At 27.7% G+C, this 20,309-nt stretch overlaps 3 protein-coding genes across 5 annotated transcripts in view; 2 read left to right on the plus strand and 1 right to left on the minus strand.

Moving 5' to 3' along the window:
* The window catches only part of LOC111679878 (zinc-type alcohol dehydrogenase-like protein C1773.06c), a 23,024-nt gene extending 6,538 nt beyond the window's left edge, over nt 1-16,486 (minus strand). The window contains exon 1 of one of the 3 annotated variants that reach the window (XM_046954664.1): nt 16,247-16,486. Coding sequence is in view for 2 of the 3 variants with exons in the window: in XM_046954662.1 (XP_046810618.1) it covers nt 1,298-1,338 (41 nt within the window). In the remaining variant the exon portion in view is untranslated. Of the gene's footprint in view, nt 1-1,297; nt 1,511-10,044; nt 10,123-16,246 lie in introns of those variants that run through there. The other 2 variants (XM_046954663.1, XM_046954662.1) reach the window with 2 other exon arrangements.
* Nucleotides 16,487-18,294: 1,808 nt separating this feature from the next.
* The window catches only part of LOC111689337 (cytochrome b5), an 18,911-nt gene continuing 16,896 nt past the window's right edge, over nt 18,295-20,309 (plus strand). Inside the window, exon 1 of the mRNA XM_023451809.2 lies at nt 18,295-18,654. Within this exon, the coding sequence (XP_023307577.1) occupies nt 18,535-18,654 (120 nt within the window). The 5' untranslated portion in view covers nt 18,295-18,534. The remainder of the gene's footprint in view (nt 18,655-20,309) is intronic.
* LOC111688871 (sodium-independent sulfate anion transporter) overlaps nt 18,809-20,309 on the plus strand; it is a 5,516-nt gene continuing 4,015 nt past the window's right edge. The window contains exon 1 of the mRNA XM_046955705.1: nt 18,809-18,848. Coding sequence (XP_046811661.1) covers nt 18,809-18,848 — 40 coding nt within the window. The remainder of the gene's footprint in view (nt 18,849-20,309) is intronic.

Below are 20,309 nucleotides of genomic sequence, written 5' to 3' on the forward strand. Positions count from 1 at the left end.
ATAGATCAAACCTTAATAAATTTGTACAGCTTTTCTTATTTATTTACATTTTTATGTAAAAGATGCCGACTACTGGGTGATGCCGACATTAGGTGCATTTACCCTAGTAATTTCAATTTTATTGTATATCTATTTGTAAAAATTGACTAATGGCAATATTTCAATTTAGAATTTAGATTGTAAATGAAATTTTTCCAATGTAAACAACATTCTATTTACCGCAATGAGTTTTTTTTACACCATTTCTTGGTGAGTTTAAATACCCAGCAGTTCGACGGGACAGTCCCGAACTGACCACTTAAGCTACCTCTTGTGGTGGCGCCTAGCCACCTGACTACCCAGGTGACCGACCATTTTAACATGGGCTTGTCCTACGAGGAAGTCAATCGTCACTCTACACCCCACAAAGAGACAGTAAAGAGACGATTGCCTCTGCTCTCGCTTTCAAAGGGGACACTAAAGTGACGACTGTCTTCATTCTCGATTACAAAGAGTTTATTTGTGACGAAAGACCAAAAACATACGAATTGGAGTCAGCCAGGTGGAAAGATATTAATGGAACTAAAATTTAAAAATTTTAAGTGTCTACTCTCCAGAATACTATGGGACAATAATGTGACGATTGAAAACCAAAAGTTATAAATTTGAGTCAACCAGATGATGGCATATTAGTAGAAAGTAATAATCATTTCTCCAAAAGATGGGTAAAATAACTACTTTCGGAAGTACAACAAAAAAAAAACAACTTTTAAGAGTATAATCTCTAGGTTACTTGAGGACAGTAAAGAGACGACTGTCTCCGCTCCCGCATACAAAGGGGACACTAAAGTGACGACTGTCTTCATTCTCGATTACAAAGGGTACATTCGTGACAAATGACCCAAAACATACGAATTACGATCATCCAGGTGGTTAACAATTAGTGGAAATTACTGTCATTTTCGTATGCATTGACTCTTTGTCGAACTACTGGGTAGTAGAAGTATTTGCCTATGTGTGTAAACTATTCAGCTTAGTAGTGTTTGGTCTAGGCTTCAGAATGGTCTATTCACTCTCTACATTAATCTAAAGACCAATTAGTTAAAATTCGTAATTAAGAACAAATGTGTTTTCCGCTGTCAAAATACACTGAAAAATGTGCAATATTACTGACTTTGCCATCCCTGAATACTACTATAACTACATTACACATTTAATCAAAGAAAATATTTGCATTTTGAAGTTATTAATTAACAGTTAAATTATTTAGATTTATTTTCAATTATTAATTTTTTTTAATTTATTTGTTAATAAATACCTTGGTGGCACAAATTGTTGTGTATAAATATCAACCGGCATTTTAAAGGAAATTCAAATATAAACTTGAAACTCAGTTCACAATTATTTTCACAAAAGTTTGGGTTTGAAACAATTTCTAAAACACTTGAAAATTTTCTTTTCTTTTTTTGCTATAAATGTTTTTAACTTTAAATTTAAACAGTTTTATAATGTTTAATATATTTTTTTTGCAATTTTCTTTAAAGAGAGAGTTTTTCTTTTTTACAATGTTATTTTTGTTTTAACTTGTTTGTTATTGTTTTGCTCTTAGGAGTTTTTTTCTGTAATTTTAGCTTTAATAGTTGTGGAACGACTAAACTTTTATGGTCTTGATCGGCATTATTATATTGGATTCTTAACAAACAATATCTATGTATGTATATATGTATGTATGTAGCTGTGTATGAATAATATTTACGTTTGAGTTAACACTCACTCACTCACTCAAAAACCGCAAAAAAAACGAGTATTTATTTAATTTGTTGTTATTTTGTTTACGCATACATATTTATTTACCTACAAACGTGTATCCACAAGGTTGCTTTGAGTTTGATTTGAGTGAAATTTTGTTGACCGTATGATCGTGAAAATAAAAAAACTAAGTAAACAACATGATTTGTTGTAAACATGTGTGTTTTTTAAAAAAAGTTTATTTTTTCTCCAATATTTTTCCAAAACATATAACGACATTATGCACTCACAGTAAAATCTTAGTTAAAATTAAATGTTAACAATGGAAATCATTGTTTGCAATTTGCAAATTATTATAAATAATTTTGTCAGAAAATGCGAAATTGTGTTTATTTATGTATAAGTAAGAATCTATTAGAATTAATAAATGTTATTTAAATGTGTTTCAACTTAAAATTTTGAAGTAGACGCGGCATGTTGTTTACTTGTTCTAATATTTAGACTACGTGCATTAAAACATAAACATTTTTCCAAACTGAACAAATTTCTTTTTAGATCTTTCAGTTTGACCTTTAAGGGGGCGTAATTGCCTGTCCCACATACATAAATAGTGAAAATTTGTCAATATTGCCAGAAACTATTTGAATCTTGACTACCAGGCGTGGGGATGCCAATTATAATTTTCCATTGAAATTGATAGATAGACAGATAGATAGATAGATAGATAGATAGATAGATAGATAGATAGATAGATAGATAGATAGATAGACAGAAAGAGAAATAGATAGATAGATAGGTAGATAGATAGATAGATAGATAGATAGATAGATAGATAGATAGATAGATATATAGATAGATAGATATATAGATATATGGATGGATAGATAGATATATAGATGGATAGATAGATAGATAGATAGATAGATAGATAGATAGATAGATAGATAGATAGATGGATAGATAGATAGATAGATAGATAGATAGATAGATAGATAGATAGATAGATAGGTCTTTTTCAGTACTTCCTTGGAGTAAATTCTACTTCTTTTTCATTCCTTTGGAAGTTCTGTTTTTGCTGGGTAATGTTACTAACTCAAATAAACAGGATATAAATAGAAAAACTAATTAGAAAAACAAAACAGTCGTTATGAAAAATTTCCAATGCATATTCGAATGTAAAATTTTACCATGTAAATATAAAAACAATTAATAAATATTTAACTAAATAATTAAATAATAAAACAGTTGTTTACTACAAAATTATTAAAAAGTTTTGTAAATATTATTGACTAGTAGTTTTATACCATCAAACACGTGTCTCTACTTTAACAATCAAATAAACAAACTCGTTTATAACTTTAGATTTGAATTGTGTTTTTAAAAAAAGTTAATAATAAACCAAAAAAAAAAAATTTTAAACAGAAGTTGTTTACTCTGTTTTTGAGTTTAAGAAGAATGTCGTGTTTACGATTATATATAATTTTATTGTGATGTTTTTGCTAAAAAAGAATATGCAAAAAAAATGAGTAAACATCTATAAAATTTTAAAAATATATACACGCTTATTGAATTTTAAAATTATGTCAAATCATTCAAATACAGAAATAATTTACCATTTCAAATAAAAATAAACATTCTGTATGTACGTAAGTACATATGTACCTATGTATATAGTACATATGTATTGTATGATGATGTATTTTCAGACAATTAAAATTTAATGTTTTTCGAAAATACATACACACCAGGGATGGCAATTTTGCGTGGGAAATATTCGACTTTCTTTGTTATGAGTTCTTTGAAATAATAAGACTAATCTATTGTCAAGACTATACACTGAACTATAGTCAAGATTATAGACTTTCCATAGACTTGACTGTATACTAATCTATAGATTATAGACTGATCTATAGTCTTGACTATAGATACCATATACTGATCCAAAGTCAAGACTATTTTCAACATTGATATAGTAAGATTAATCTATTGTTAAGCCTATACACTGAACTATAGCCAAGACTGTAAAGTTTTCGATCTATAGTCAAGATTATAGAGTGTTCCATAGACTTGACTGTAGACTAATCTATAGACTTGACTTTATACTGATCTTTAATATTGTCTATAGACTGATCTATAGTTTTGATTATATACTGATCTTTAGTCTTAACTATAGATACTATATACTGATCCAAAGTCAAGACTATTTTCAACATTGATATAGTAAGATTAATCTATTGTTAAGACTATACACTGAACTATAGCCAAGTCTGTAAAGTTTTCAATCTATAGTCAAGATTATAGATTGTTCCATAGACTTGACTGTAGACTAATGCATAGACTTGACTATATACTGATCTTTAGTATTGTCTATAGACTGATCTATAGTTTTGATTATATACTAATCTTAAATCTTGATTATAGACTGATCTTTAGTCTTGACTATAGATACTATATACTGATCTATAGTCAAGACTATTTGCATCATTTCATTGGATCCGCTGTAAAGTTTCTTTAGTTATTCGTGTACCATTTAATAATAAACATTTAGAACCTACTTTATAACTAACAAATTAATAAACTTTCCATCTCCGATCTATATCTAATAGTGATCGTATCTGCGTGTGTTTATGTGTTTACAAAATAAACAAAAACCCAGCCCCTCACGCCCAATTTGGTCCATAATTAAGTATAGGTCACGTACTAAACTAAAATGACGACAACCACACGCCAACAAAATACATACATTTCAATTTAAGCTCAAACATTTAAACATTTTATAACAAAAAAAATAATAATCCGGATTCAAAAAAAGGCCGGCGTCTTTTAAAGAATATACTCGAATTGAGTAAAGCGAAAATCGAAAAAAAAAATATTTAAAACAATTATTGTTTACCCAGAAAATTATATATAATTTTTTTAAATTTTTCCTTAAGAACAATGAAAATTTTCATTTAAATAAACAAGCAAAGAGAAATTGTTTTGGGTTAAAAAAAAGATAATTAAATTCACTTGTAGAACAAAAGAAAAAAATTGAATTAAAATAAACAATAACAACAAAAAAAAACTTAACACAGCTAACAAATGGAAAAAAAGAAGAAGAGGAAAAAACATTGTTTTACTGCTGTGTAGTTATTGTTGTTCTGCTGGTTGGTCGCTAGCTGTTCAGGCAATCTATACGTGATCGTCACGCAGTTGTGTAGTGATCAACAGAGAGTTTTTACCAACAACCAACAATCCACTTTCTGTCTATGGTGCTATGGTAGTTTCACTCTGCCTTTGCCAGTCCAGTCTGTAGTATATCTACTCATCGTTATTTTTTGTTTGTTTGTTTGTTTGTTTTCTCCCCTTTATCCAATTTACATTTGTATATGAAGGAGATACACTCATTCATACTCATCTACATACATATGTACATAAAAGTCAAACATACGATATTTGTTTACAACTCAGCTGACAGAATGCATAACAAACAAAAATACGAAAAGAAAAATGCAAAATATCTGCATTTATGTTAGTATGTATGTGTGAATGATCTCCAAAATTGGCAATCGACCATGACTAATAACTATAGGCTAAATATTTGTAAACTGCACAAATGCATTTTCTATATATTTGCAAACTTTTATATATGAATATATGTCTGTATGTATATTTCAATTTTAAATAAATAAACCAGTTTTTTTTGCGTTTAAAATACGCATTTTATTAGTTTGTTTTGAAAATATACATACATATTCTACAACAACAATCTTTCTCAATCTCTTTGTTATATGAATGAGTGTATTTTTTCTGATTGTGTGGTTTCGATAATATCAAACTTATTTACAATTTGAGCTGTACTCCACTAGTAATAGACTCTCAGACTAGTACTTAACATAAAATACAGCCAAAGAAAAATTAATGTTAAAATTTGCAACAGTTGTTTATATCGCTATTGTTGGCATAATTTTAAAACGGTATTAAACTTTTGTTGAATAATCATGTAGGTATTTGTTTACAGTTTCTTTGTTTGAAAATGAAATCAGAATTTTAGCATGACGGCTTTTTTTAACAGTAACTTAATTATAAATTAATTTATTAAAATATTATCTTGACCTGCGCTACTGCCAAATTCTAGTTTTTAGTTCTTTAAAACTTTATCTGAATCCAATAATGCACTCAATATCTATAGTCAAGACTATAGATATTGATTATAGTCAAGACTATAGATTGTTATATAGTTAAGACTATAGATTGGTATGTAGTTAAGACTATAGATTGGTATGTAGTTAAGACTATAGACTGATCAGTAGTCAAGACTAAAAACTGATCAATAGTCAAGACTATAGACCGATCTATAGTGAAGACTATATACTGATCTATAGTCAAGAATATAGACTGATCTATAGTCAAGACTATAAAACTGATCTATAGTCAAGACTATAGACTGATCTATAGTCAAGACTATAGACTGATCTATAGTCAAGACTATAGACTGATCTATAGTCAAGACTATAGACTGATCTATAGTCAAGACTATAGACTGATCTATAGTCAAGACTATAGACTGATCTATAGTCAAGACTATAGACTGATCTATAGTCAAGACTATAGACTGATCTATAGTCAAGACTATAGACTGATCTATAGTCAAGACTATAGACTAATCTATAGTCAAGACTATAGACTGATCTATAGTCAAGACTATAGACTGATCTATAGTCAAGACTATAGACTGATCTATAGTCAAGACTATAGATTGATCTATTGTTCAAGACTATAGATTTTTATGTAGTTAAGACTATAGATTGATCTATTGTTCAAGATTATAGTCTGTTCTATATTTAAGACTATAGAATGATCTTTTACAAATATACAGACTCTGATCTATAGTCATAGATCAATTTCGAAAATGGAAAACAGAATGGTATTTTTCTCATGTTCAAGTTAACAATCAATCATTTTAAGTAATATAAACAAAAGATAATTGTTTAATTCTTAATTGTTTATTAAGTTTAAACAAATGTATGCAATAAATAATTAGCAAAACATAAACCTTTAAGAATTATTTAATTGCCAACCTTATCCACAGACTTAAAAACAATTTCAATTTATATTCCATTAACATGTTCAATTGTTCTTTATATTTTGCAATTGTTTTTGTTTTTTTTTTGTTACTTAAAGACTTCAATTATTCTTTTTTATTTATAAAAAAACAACACAATTTAATAAATTTTTATGGCCCTGTCCCATATGTTGTCAATTAAAATGAATAAAATCAATAAATATAATTGAGAAATATGTGCAAAGCAAAAAAAAAAAAGCTAAAACTTAAATGATGAATAACCATTTAATACGTAAAACCATTTAGCAATATTCATTACAGTCCTACCAGTATTTATTACCTTTTTCTATTCTTATTATTGTCCAGAATCATTAGAGCAAACTATGCTGAAAAACACAGTAAAAACTAAATAAAGAGAACTTAACGTAGACAAGTGTTTCAGTATTATTATGTTTCTATTATAACAATTTTACTGTAAATTTTAATTATTATAGTGGATTTCTTTCTAAACTTGTTGAAAACTACAATAATTATCATTATCATTAATATTTATTATTTATTTGTTACTAAATCTAATTGCTTTGCTGTTGCAAGTTCATGTGTTGTAATAACTGAATAAAAACAACAATAATTTTAGCTAAATGCAAAAATTTAATTACTTAGACTAACTTGGCAACAAACAATGTCATAATAATATTTTATATTATAATTGGAAAACTACATTTCAATAATTTTCTATTTTAAGTAAAAGTATGCAAATTGCACAATGTCGTTAAAACCGGTATATTTTAAATTCAAATTTGTATTTTTTTTATTATTTGAAATTGGAAATTTACATAAATTACAATAAAAATGTAATGTACACGTTTTTAGGTTAATATAATCAGTCTATAGTTTTAGATTTATAAATGAGTATTTAGTCTTGAATACAGGTTAGTATTTAGTCTTGACTATAGATCAGTCTATAATCTTTACTATAGATCAGTCTATAGTCTTGACTATGGATCATTCTATGTCCTGACTATAGTTTAGTCTACAGTCTTGATTATAGATCAGATCGGTCTTAACTATAGTTCACTCTATAGTCATGACTATAGTTTATTCTATAGTCTTGACTATAGTTTATTCTATAGTCTTGACTATGGTTTATTCTATAGCCTTGACTATAGTTTATTCTATAGTCTTAACTATAGCTTATTTTATCGTCTTGACTATAGTTTAGTCTATTATCTAGATTATACTCCATATATTGTCCATGTATTGAATACAGATCTGTTTATGGCCTTGACTATAAATCAGTCTATAGTTTTGACAATAGATCAGCCTATAGTCTAGACTATATATCAGTCTATACTCTTGACTATAGATCAGTCTATAGTCTTGAATATAGATCAGTCTATAGTCTTGACTATAGATCAGTCTATAGTCTTGACTATAGATCATCTATAGTCTTGACTGTAGATCAGTCTATAGTCTTCACTATAGATCAGTCTATAGTCTTGACTATAGATCAGTCTATAGTCTTGACTGTAGATCAGTCTATAGTCTTCACTATAGATCAGTCTATAGTCTTGACTATAGATCTGTCTATAGTCTTGACTATAGATCAGTCTATAGTCTTGACTATAGATCAGTCTATAGTCTTGACTATAGATCAGTCTATAGTCTTGACTATAGATCAGTCTATAGTCTTGACTATAGATCAGTCTATAGTCTTGACTATAGATCAGTCTATAGTCTTGACTATAGATCAGTCTATAGTCTTGACTATAGATCAGTCTATAGTCTTGACTATAGATCAGTCTATAGTCTTGACGATAGATTAGTCTATACTCTTGCCTATAGATCAGTCTATAGTCTTGACTATAGATCAGTCTATAGTCTTGACTATAGATGAGTCCATAGTCTTGACTATAGATGAGTCTATAGTCTTGACTATAGATGAGTCTATAGTCTTGACTATAGATCAGTCTATAGTCTTGACCATAGATCAGTCTATAGTCTTGACTATAGATCAGTCTATAGTCTTGACTATAGATCACACTACAGTCTTGACTATAGATCAGTCTATAGTCTTGACTATAGATCACACTACAGTCTTGACTATAGATCACACTACAGTCTTGACTATAGATCAGTCTATAGTCTTGACAATAGATCAGTCTGTAGTCTTGTCTTAAGATCAGTCTATAGTCTTGACTATATATCAGTCTATAGTCTTGACTTTTGATCAGTCTATTATTTTGACTATAGATCAGTCTATAGTCTTGTCTTAAGATCAGTCTATAGTCATGGCAATAGTTAAGTTAATAGTCTTACGTATAGTTTAATCAATATTCTGGACTATAGATTAGTTAATCAGTCTCGATATATATAAGATCTATAGTTTAGTCTATAATTTTGGCAATTGATCAGTCTTTATTATAGAATAATCTATAGGATAGACTAGAACAGACTGTAGAATAGTCTATACTACATTGTATTTAAAATAATCTTTTATTTTTATTAAAAAAAAAAACATTTAAATAAGATTTTGGCAATTAAATTTGAAATCTATAGATGTCCGAAATATTTTGAACAATATTAAACTGACCTCAATATTAATTACAATTTTAAAATATGTATAGATTTTCTCTGGCTGTTGCCAAAATTGGTCTTTTTTTTAGATTTTATGCGTTCTTTTTTTTGCAGTTTATATTTTTCTAATAATTTTAAAAAAAAGATGAATGTGCGATGCTTATGTCAATAGTCTTTATGTATTAACGTCAAATTATTCTAGTCTAGTGAGTAAAATAGATTACAGTGGGAACTTGTTAAGTGAATCTAACAAGGAGTATCTGTATACTTAACAAATAGGGGAAATTTGTCTATAGAGGGCGTTTTAGAATTTAGGAAAAATGTCAGATTTGTTTGATATTATTTGAAAATCGGTGTCTTGTTGACATATAATTTTCAAAATCACTTTAGTTTTTCACCATTTCGTAAGCTACTTTCTACCAGAGCATTTTTTAAATGTAAATTAAAATGTAAAACTTTCAATATTTCAATTTTACTAATATTTTTGTTTTTATATAATTATTTTATTGCAAACTTATTTCTTTTACTGTTGCCAAGTTCTGTTCTGTTATTCACACTTCAAAATTAATTTTGAAAATATTTATTGATAAATTCATTTTAAAGGTAAATTTTACAAACAAAACACTCAATAGTTGTAAATACTTATGTAGTTTAACTAAATTACAATAATTAAATTTTATTTTGCAAACACTTACGGTTCCATTATTATTGATTTGTGTTTTTTTTTTTATTTTGTTGTTATTTGGCAAAAATTTTCAAAAATATAATGATGTCAAATGGTTATTTTAAGGAAAAATGATTTATGGAAACAAATATTATTTTCTTATTTCTGTTGCACACACAATAATTTTCTTCTTTAATTTTTCACGTTAATTCACTTGGAATATTCAAGAGAAAATAACTACTCGATTTGTTTAATTTGTGTATTTTTTCGAAAAAATATAAAAATTTTTATATTCATATTCCAATGTATGTATCGACAGACAGACAGACAGACAGACAGACATTTTAAATGAACGATGTACTTATGTATCAATGTGTTGTATCTTTTAGTCGAACGGACAGACGGTACATAGATACATACATCCATATGTATGAATAAATGAATGGATGGATGGATGTATATTTGTGTTTGGATATAAAATACACTAACAAAAATAATAATAAATAATAAATAAAAAAGTGTGGTCAGTAGAGCTACAATATGGATGAATGTGGTGGATGGAGTAAAGTAAATATAATTACGTTTTACTAAATTTAAATAAAAAAAAATCATAAATTTATCCATTGTTTTGTTTCCCATACAAAATTCTACATAAATTTGCATTTTGTCACCGCATGTTTAATAATTCCTTGTTAAACAATAACAAAAACTTTTTTCTTCTCAAAATTGCATATGTAGTATTTGTCTAAGGTTGTTTTTGTTTTTATTCTCATACCGAATATAACGTACAATGACCTCATTCAATTTATTTAAATCGATTTTGTTAGAAAACTATAAACAATTAATAAATATTGCGTCTAAAAATGTCTAAAGAAATGAAAACTAAAAAGCAAATTGCAATAAGCAAACTGAAAAGAAAAGTCTTGACTAAGAAATAGTCTATAGTCTTGACTATATAATAGTCTATAGTCTTGACTATAGAATAGTCTATAGTCTTGACTATAAAATAGTCTATAGTCTTGACTTTAGAATAGTCTATAGTCTTGACTTTAGAATAGTCTATAGTATTGACTATAGAATAGTCTATAGTCTTGTCTATAGAATAATCTATATTCTTGACTATAGAATTAGTCTATAGTCTTGAATATAGAAAAGTCTGTAGTCTTGAATATAGAATAGTCTATAGTCTATATAATAGTCTATAGTCTTGACTATAGAATAGTCTATAGTCTTGATTATAGAATAGTCTATAGTCTTGACTATAGAATAGTCTATAGCTTTGACTATAGACTAGTCCACAGTCTTGACTATAGACTAGTCTACAGTCTTGACTATAGAATAGTCTATAGTCCTGACTATAGAATAGTCTATAGTCTTGACTATAGAATAGTCTATAGTCTTGACTATAGAATAGTCTATAGTCTTGACTATAGAATAGTCTATAGTCTTGACTATAGAATAGTCTATAGTCTTGACTATAGAATAGTCTATAGTCTTGACTATAGAATAGTCTATAGTCTTGACTATAGAATAGTGTATAGTCTTGACTATAGAATAGTCTATAGTCTTGTCTATAGAATAGTCTACAGTCTTGACTATAAAATAGTCTTTAGTCTTGACTATAAAATATATAAAGAATAGTCTATAGTCTTGACTATGGAATAGTCTATAGAATACTCTATAGTCTTGACTATAGAATAGTATATACTCTTATCTATAGAATAGTCTATAGTCTTAACTAAAGAATAGGCTATAGTCTTGACTATAGAATAATCTATAGTCTTGACTAAAGAATAGTCTAAAGTCTTGACTATAGAATAGTCTAAAGTCTTGACAATAGAATAGTCTATAGTCTTGACTATAGAATAGTCTATAGTCTTGACTATAGAATAGTCTATAGTCTTGACTATAGAATAGTCTATAGTCTTGACTATAAAATAGTCTATAGTCTTGGCTATAAAATAGTCTATAGTCTTGACTATGGAATATTCTATAGTCTTGACTATGGAATAGTCTATAGAATTCTCTATAGTCTTGACTATAGAATAGTATATACTCTTGTCTATAGAATAGTCTATAGTCTTGTCTATAGTTTTGACCATAAAATAGTCTATAGTCCTGACTATGGAATAGTCTATAGTCTTGACTATAGAATAGTCTAAAGTCTTGACTATGGAATATTCTATAGTTTTGACTATAGAATGGTCTACAGTCTTGTCTATAGAAATAGTCTATAGTCTTGAATATAGAATAGTCTGTAGTCTTGATTATAAAATAGTCTATAGTCTTGACTAATAAAATAGAATAGAGAATAGATGAGTCTATAATCGTGACTATAGAATAGTCTATAGTCTTGACTATAGAATAGTCTATAGTCATAAATATGGAATAGTTTACAATCTTGACTATAGAATAGTCTAAAGTTTTAACTATAGAATAGTCTATAGTATCGACTATAGAATAGTCTGTAGTCTGGAATATAGAATAGTCTATAGTCTTGACTATAGAATAGTATATATTCTTGACAATGGAATAGTCTATAGTCTTGAATAATGAATAGTCTATAGCCTTGACTATAGAATAGTCTATAGTCTTAACTATAGAATAGTCTATAGTCTTGACTATAGAATAGTCTATAGTCTTGACTATAGAATAGTCTATAGTCTTGACTATAGAATAGTCCATAGTCTTGACTATAGAACAGTCTATATTCTTGACTATAGAACAGTCTATAGTCTTGATTATAGAACAATCTATAGTATTGACTATAGAATAGTCCATAGTCTTGACTATAGAACAGTCTATATTCTTGACTATAGAACAGTCTATAGTCTTGACTATAGAACAATCTATAGTCTTGACTATAGAACACTCTATAGTCTTGACTATAGAACAGTCTATAGTTTTGACTATGGAAGACTCTATAGTCATAACTATGGAATAGTTTACAGTCTTGACTATAGAATAGTCTGTAGTCTTGAATATAGAATTGACTAGTATTGACTATAGAATAGTATATATTCTTGAATAAGGAATAGTCTATAGTCTTGACTATATAATAGTAAAGAATAGTATATAGTCTTGACTATAGAATAGTAAAGAATAGTATATAGTCTTGACTATAGAATAGTCTAAGTCTTGACTATAGAATAGTCTATAGTTATTACTATAGAATAGTCTATAGTCTAGAATTGAATATATATTATAGACTGCAACAATAAAATAGTAATAAAATATATTTGAAATTTCTTCTGATGGCTCTAAATAACATTATCTCGCCCAAAAACCCGGTAGGCTAAGACAGTTAAAAAATTTTAAATTAAAGAACATTTTAACATTATTTGCATTATAAAATTCTAGTCAGATAAATTACCAACCATTTCATTATCTTCAATTGATTTTAAAATGTTTATTTAAATAATGACATATTTAAATATTAGAATGTCCTACTACTACTATCAAATTTCTGTAAATATTGTATATATTCCTTTTTTTAAACTACGCATATTTATTAATTACAAGAGTTTTGTTAAACAAAAGCCACTCCCTAAATTCGTCTTTCTCTATAAAAGAAGAAACTATAACGAAAATATAAAAAATTATCGAGTTTTATTATATTGTTATTAATATTTAACATGAACCAAATATACTTAAATGGTTTGTTCTTAATATAAATATCAACAGAAAGAAAACACTAGCAACAGTGTGACCTAGAATAAATAATACAATATTTTTTTTGTATACTATTAAGAAAAGGGGGGGAGACGATAAAAAAAGTAAATAACCTTTGATTAGCTAGTTACCTTTCCTTAGAGACAACTGATTAATTCTCCTGTGAGTTAATTTGAATTTGTTATTCATAAGTAATTTATAATTTTATATCAAATTTAAATAGTTAATAAAATATACATAACATTGATATAACTTTTTACGTTATTTGCGATTTGTTTATTGACTTTTGATTCTTAAAAATGTTATTATAAGATAGAATAGATATCGGCTTATTGTTGGTCATACTAAGATCCTCTTGATTAACTTTCATCAAACTCATTATCATTAATATCAAGAAATCATGTTATACAAGTTTCTGGGATTATTTTTCCATAATCGATCTATGCTTTTATGACTTTATATCGGTTTTGGGTCGGCCTTGAAGACCTATATATTCATATTTGTTTTCATTTACCTTTAAAATGTTTGACGTTTTTTTCTTATTTTCTTTCAAAAGAAAACACTTGACATAAACTATTTTGTGAGATAATTTTCAATGTGAATGGTGTTAAATGTGTCCAGCTGCATGATATTCATTTTGAATTATTGCCAAAAACGTGTTACTTATACATTCGTACATAAACCATATTCTGAAAACATAAAAATCATACTTTCTATGAAAGTGTCTTTTTGTTATATATCATCTAGTCAGAGGAAAATTTATAAAATTTCCCAGAAAATTTACAAAAAACTTGCATGAGAAATAATCAGTGTTACTAAATTTTTCACCAGAAAACGTCATATTTAGTCTAATCCAAAAGCCGCCAGGAACTGTCAATTATAATCGAAACATTGATATTTTCTAGACTATAAACAAGACTAGACTATAGACTATACCATAGTCTAGACTAATGATGAGACTATAGACGAGTCTATAGTGTAAACTATACACTAGAATAATGACTAGACTATAGACCAGGCTATAGACTAGACTATAGACTAGACTATAGACTAGACTATAGACTAGACTATAGACTAGACTAAAGACTAGACTATAGACTAAACTATAGACTAGACTATAGACTAGACTATAGACTAGACTATAGACTAGACTATAGACTAGACTATAGACTAGACTATAGACTAGACTATAGACTAGACTATAGACTAGACTATAGACTAGACTATAGACTAGACTATAGACTAGACTATAGACTAGACTATAGACTAAATTATAGACTAGACTATAGACTAGACTATAGACTAGACTATAGACTAGACTATAGACTAGACTATAGACTAGACTATAGACTAGACTATAGACTAGACTATAGACTAGACTATAGACTAGACTATAGACTAGACTATAGACTAGACTATAGACTAGACTATAGACTAGACTATAGACTAGACTATAGACTAGACTATAGACTAGACTATAGACTAGACTATAGACTAGACTATAGACTAGACTATAGACTAGACTATAGACTAGACTATAGACTAGACTATAGACTAGACTATAGACTAGACTATAGACTAGACTATAGACTAGACTATAGACTAGACTATAGACTAGACTATAGACTAGACTATAGACTAGACTATAGACTAGACTATAGACTAGACTATAGACTAGACTATAGACTAGACTATAGACTAGACTATAGACTAGACTATAGACTAGACTATAGACTAGACTATAGACTAGACTATAGACTAGACTATAGACTAGACTATAGACTAGACTATAGACTAGACTATAGACTAGACTATAGACTAGACTATAGACTAGACTATAGACTAGACTATAGACTAGACTATAGACTAGACTATAGACTAGACTATAGACTAGACTATAGACTAGACTATAGACTAGACTATAGACTAGACTATAGACTAGACTATAGATAGACTATAGACTAGACTATAGACTAGACTATAGACTAGACTATAGACTAGACTATAGACTAGACTATAGACTAGACTATAGACTAGACTATAGACTAGACTATAGACTAGACTATAGACTAGACTATAGACTAGACTATAGACTAGACTATAGACTAGACTATAGACTAGACTATAGACTAGACTATAGACTAGACTATAGACTAGACTATAGACTAGACTATAGACTAGACTATAGACTAGACTATAGACTAGACTATAGACTAGACTATAGACTAGACTATAGACTAGACTATTGACTAGACTATAGACTAGACTATAGACTAGACTTTTCAACCGCATCAATATAATTTGTTTAAACATTTTTAAATCTATGTATGTTCTAAAAACACACCTTGTTTATTAATACAATGGAAAATCAATTAAATTATTAATTTTTAATTAATTACTTCTACAAAACTCCAAAATTTAATACTAACTTTGTACAATAATCAAGAAAAGTAATTACTTAATGGTTTTATACTCCTATTTTAGTATTGCGTAATATACATTTTATTTACTTCTTTTTAATGTTTAAAATTTTCACAATTTTCCTTTAAAATTTTACTCACCAAAGATATTTGTTTGTTAATTCACTTTACTTTTAAATGCAAAATTAAATAGTTTTTAAATTATTATTATCTATTTTTTATTATTTTATTTTTTGCTCTTAATTTGACGTCGTTGTAGTTGTTGAAGGTGTATTGAATGAAATTAATTAAAGTTATTTAAAACACTTTTTGCACTTGTATAACGTAGAAAGAAAAGTGCGTCTTATCCTGTTAAGAAAAAACGGTGAAATTCTCTATTTGACTTTGAAATATCCTTTGCCAAATGAAAGTAACAAAAACTAGGAAAATCAACCACCATCAGCAGAATGTGGGAGCAGCAACTGAAATTACGAATACTGGTGGTAAGGAAATGTATATAAAAACAAACAGTCACGAAGCTGTTAGGGCGCATGTTCGAGTATCATGGAAAAGCTAGTGAAGAGGAATAGAAATACATGAATTTGGGGAATTGCAATGTTGATTAAATGCAAAACAGGGTTGGATGTTGCATGGATACGGAAATATATAGATAGATAGACAGACAGACAGACAGACAGACAGACAGACAGACAGACAGACAGATAGATAGATAGATAGATAGATAGATAGATAGATAGATAGATAGATAGATAGATAGATAGATAGATAGATAGTAGATAGATAGATAGATAGATAGATAGATAGATAGATAGATAGATAGATAGATAGATAGATAGATAGATAGATAGATAGATAGATAGATAGATAGATAGATAGATAGATAGATAGATAGATAGATAGATAGATAGATAGATAGATAGATAGATAGATAGATAGATAGATACATAGATAGATACATAGATAGATACATAGATAGATACATAGATAGATAGATAGATAGATAGATAGATAGATAGATAGATAGATAGATAGATAGATAGATAGATAGATAGATAGATAGATAGATAGATAGATAGATAGATAGATAGATAGATAGATAGATAGATAGATAGATAGATAGATACATAGATACATAGATACATAGATAGATAGATAGATAGATAGATAGATAGATAGATAGATAGATAGATAGATAGATAGATAGATAGATAGATAGATAGATAGATAGATAGATAGATAGGTAGATAGATAGATAGATAGATAGATAGATAGATAGATAGATAGATAGATAGATAGATAGATAGATAGATAGATAGATAGATGTTCTGTGTATGTTTTCTATATCTGAAGGAACTACAGCCTACTCTTTATTTTGAATTTCAAGTAGGAGAAGTCAAATGCTCACTTCTCCAAAAATCGAATATATCGGAACATTGTACATTTGGACGAAAAATTTAAGGAATACTAATAGAGGGAGGATACACCCTCTCCCCCATATGAATAAAATACGAAAATTTGTATATCCTTAATGCTGGAATCATCAAATTTTTCACAGACAAATATGTCATCCATTTCAATATTTTGTAATAAATTTGCAGATTACAAATATAGGCGTGGCACATCCAATATGAACGTAATCGCTAGTTTGTACGGGTAACATTGAAATCCAAATAAACTATTTAAAGGAATAATGGGAGCACTAGAAGCAGTACTAGGGAAGTATTGCAGATAGAATTTTTATACGAACATTTAAAAAATGGTTGAACAAGCAAAAATAAGCGTTGAAACTTCCACATAAATTAAATACTAAAATTCGTATATCTGAGAATATATAAAAGCTAGAAGACCGAATGTTTCTATGGAAAATTTATAAACTCATATAAATGAATGAAAGAACCATAAATTATGGTCCTTACAAAGTGAAAAATGTGTATAATAATAGTGTTTTCTCCCATGAAATGCAAATATAAAAATTATATGAAAACGTAGCAAAGCATTCATATAAACAGTATAACAAAGAAATAACATTTAAATATCACAGTCACTAACGGTCCTACTACTTTATTATACAACCCAGTCTGGCCACACTAAATACAACCCTGCCAATTAATCACCCGTTTTGGTAAATAACAACTAAACACAGCTCATTTTCGAAAATCTGACGTATTTCTACTTTTTTTTTCCACACGAAAGTAATCGAACCACACAAAAATAGTGATACTGCGAATAAAAAATAAGAAAAACATACATTACCTATTGAACAGTGACCGGAGTAGCTTTTCAAAGCTAAACACAAAGAAGAAAGAAAAAAAGTTGTTAAACAATTCAATAATAAAAAAGGAAGATTCAAGAACATTGATCTTTGTATTCACCTTATAGAAAAAATATCTAATTTAAAACGTATTAATTAATAAAAATCTTTAAGCAAAATGTCAGCAGAAAATGTTAAATACTACAAACGCAGTGAAGTGGCCGAACACAATAGCAAGGAAAATAATTGGTTCGTAATTCACAACAACGTGTATGACGTGACCGCTTTCCTTAACGAGGTAAGTAAAACGAGCTCAGCAGCAGCTGTAGCGGCAGCAGAAAATAGTAATAAAACAACAAAGATTAATAAGAACTTTTAAAACTAAATATGTAATTGATGAACGAAATTTATTGAAAAATACAAACGACGTAGAATGAATTTGTTTAAACACAATGACGAAAAGAAATAATGTGGGTGGAGTGAGGGAAATATGTATTTAATCAATCAAAATTTGTAAAATGTTTTCATTTCTGAAAAAGAAGTGTGTTACGGGTTTTATTAAGTTTCTTTTTTTTCTATCAGAATCTGTTTAATTTAATTGTGTAATCCTTCAATTATTATGCACTTTTATTAAATATAATTTTTCCCATATCACAATGATTTGACACAAATACAATGATAATATGTGTGCAAGTGTGTGATTAAGTAAATTTGCTTTGACACGATGATGATTGTTTATCAACATTTTTTTTTAAAAACTTTCTACTTTAAATAACAACAACTAGCGACTAATTTCCTTTAGACTTGTTCTAAGTGTTTTTTTAATTTTAAAGATTTAAAAGTAATAAAACTTGTTATCATTTTAATAGAATTTGACAATGAAATTGCCCTTCGTTTTATACAAAAAAGTGTCTCTTCATTATTATATTCTATTTCTAAAACTCTTGGTATTATTGTTAGTAAACTATTTAATTTAATTAGATTTTCACTTAAATTAAAGGTCATTTTATAATTTATTATTAATATCATGTAAATGAGAACTAGCACTTTAATTATATTTGTAATATAAAGTTTAATATTTACATACTAAAGTTTAAAGTCCATTTTTAACTGTCTCTAAATTGCGCGTAAAAAAATTACTTAATTATTACTTAATTATTATTAATAGTTTTATAAGATCTTGAATATCTGGTTAATTAATGTCGTATATAATTAGTTACACATGAAACTGTGAAAGAATGAATTCTCGTTATTTTACTCTCGGCTTAAAGTTTAAGTACAAAAGTTTAAACTGTTAATTTCTTATGATTTAAAAGCGAATTCCTTTGGACCTTTTTATGCTTAAATCCATTTTGTGACCAGTAAACATTTTCAGTTCCCAATTTTCCACACCTGATGTCTATTTATTATATGTAATTGATAATTAGACATTTATTTGTTATATTTGTATTTGTAATAGGAAAAATGTTTACGTAGTTGTTCTAACTATGATAAATGATTATTTATTTATTAAATTGCTATTTATAGAAAGTTTTAATTACTACGTATCTAGGTACTATCAAGTAAAGTGGATTAAAATTTTTCATAAAATGTTATTGGTAAATTTAATAAAAGAAAAGTTTAGGATAAAATGTCATTTTAGTTTAGCAGGATGTTCATTTTATTTAGTTTAATGGGACACACTTGAGATCAACAGTTCATACTTCATTGATAGTTACAGTTTTACTTTTAAAGGAAATGTTATTCGTATTTGTTATAATTTTTAATCTTATCATTAAAGATAATAGTTGAAAGAAATGATGCAATTTTCTTAACAAATTTAAAAAATCATAGATTAATTATTAATGAAATTAGAACTGAACTAGAACTGAACTAGAACTGAACTAGAACTGAACTAGAACTGAACTAGAACTGAACTAGAACTGAACTAGAACTGAACTAGAACTGAACTAG

Source organism: Lucilia cuprina, chromosome 6 (assembly GCF_022045245.1).
Source record: "Lucilia cuprina isolate Lc7/37 chromosome 6, ASM2204524v1, whole genome shotgun sequence".
Classification (NCBI taxonomy): domain Eukaryota; kingdom Metazoa; phylum Arthropoda; class Insecta; order Diptera; family Calliphoridae; genus Lucilia; species Lucilia cuprina.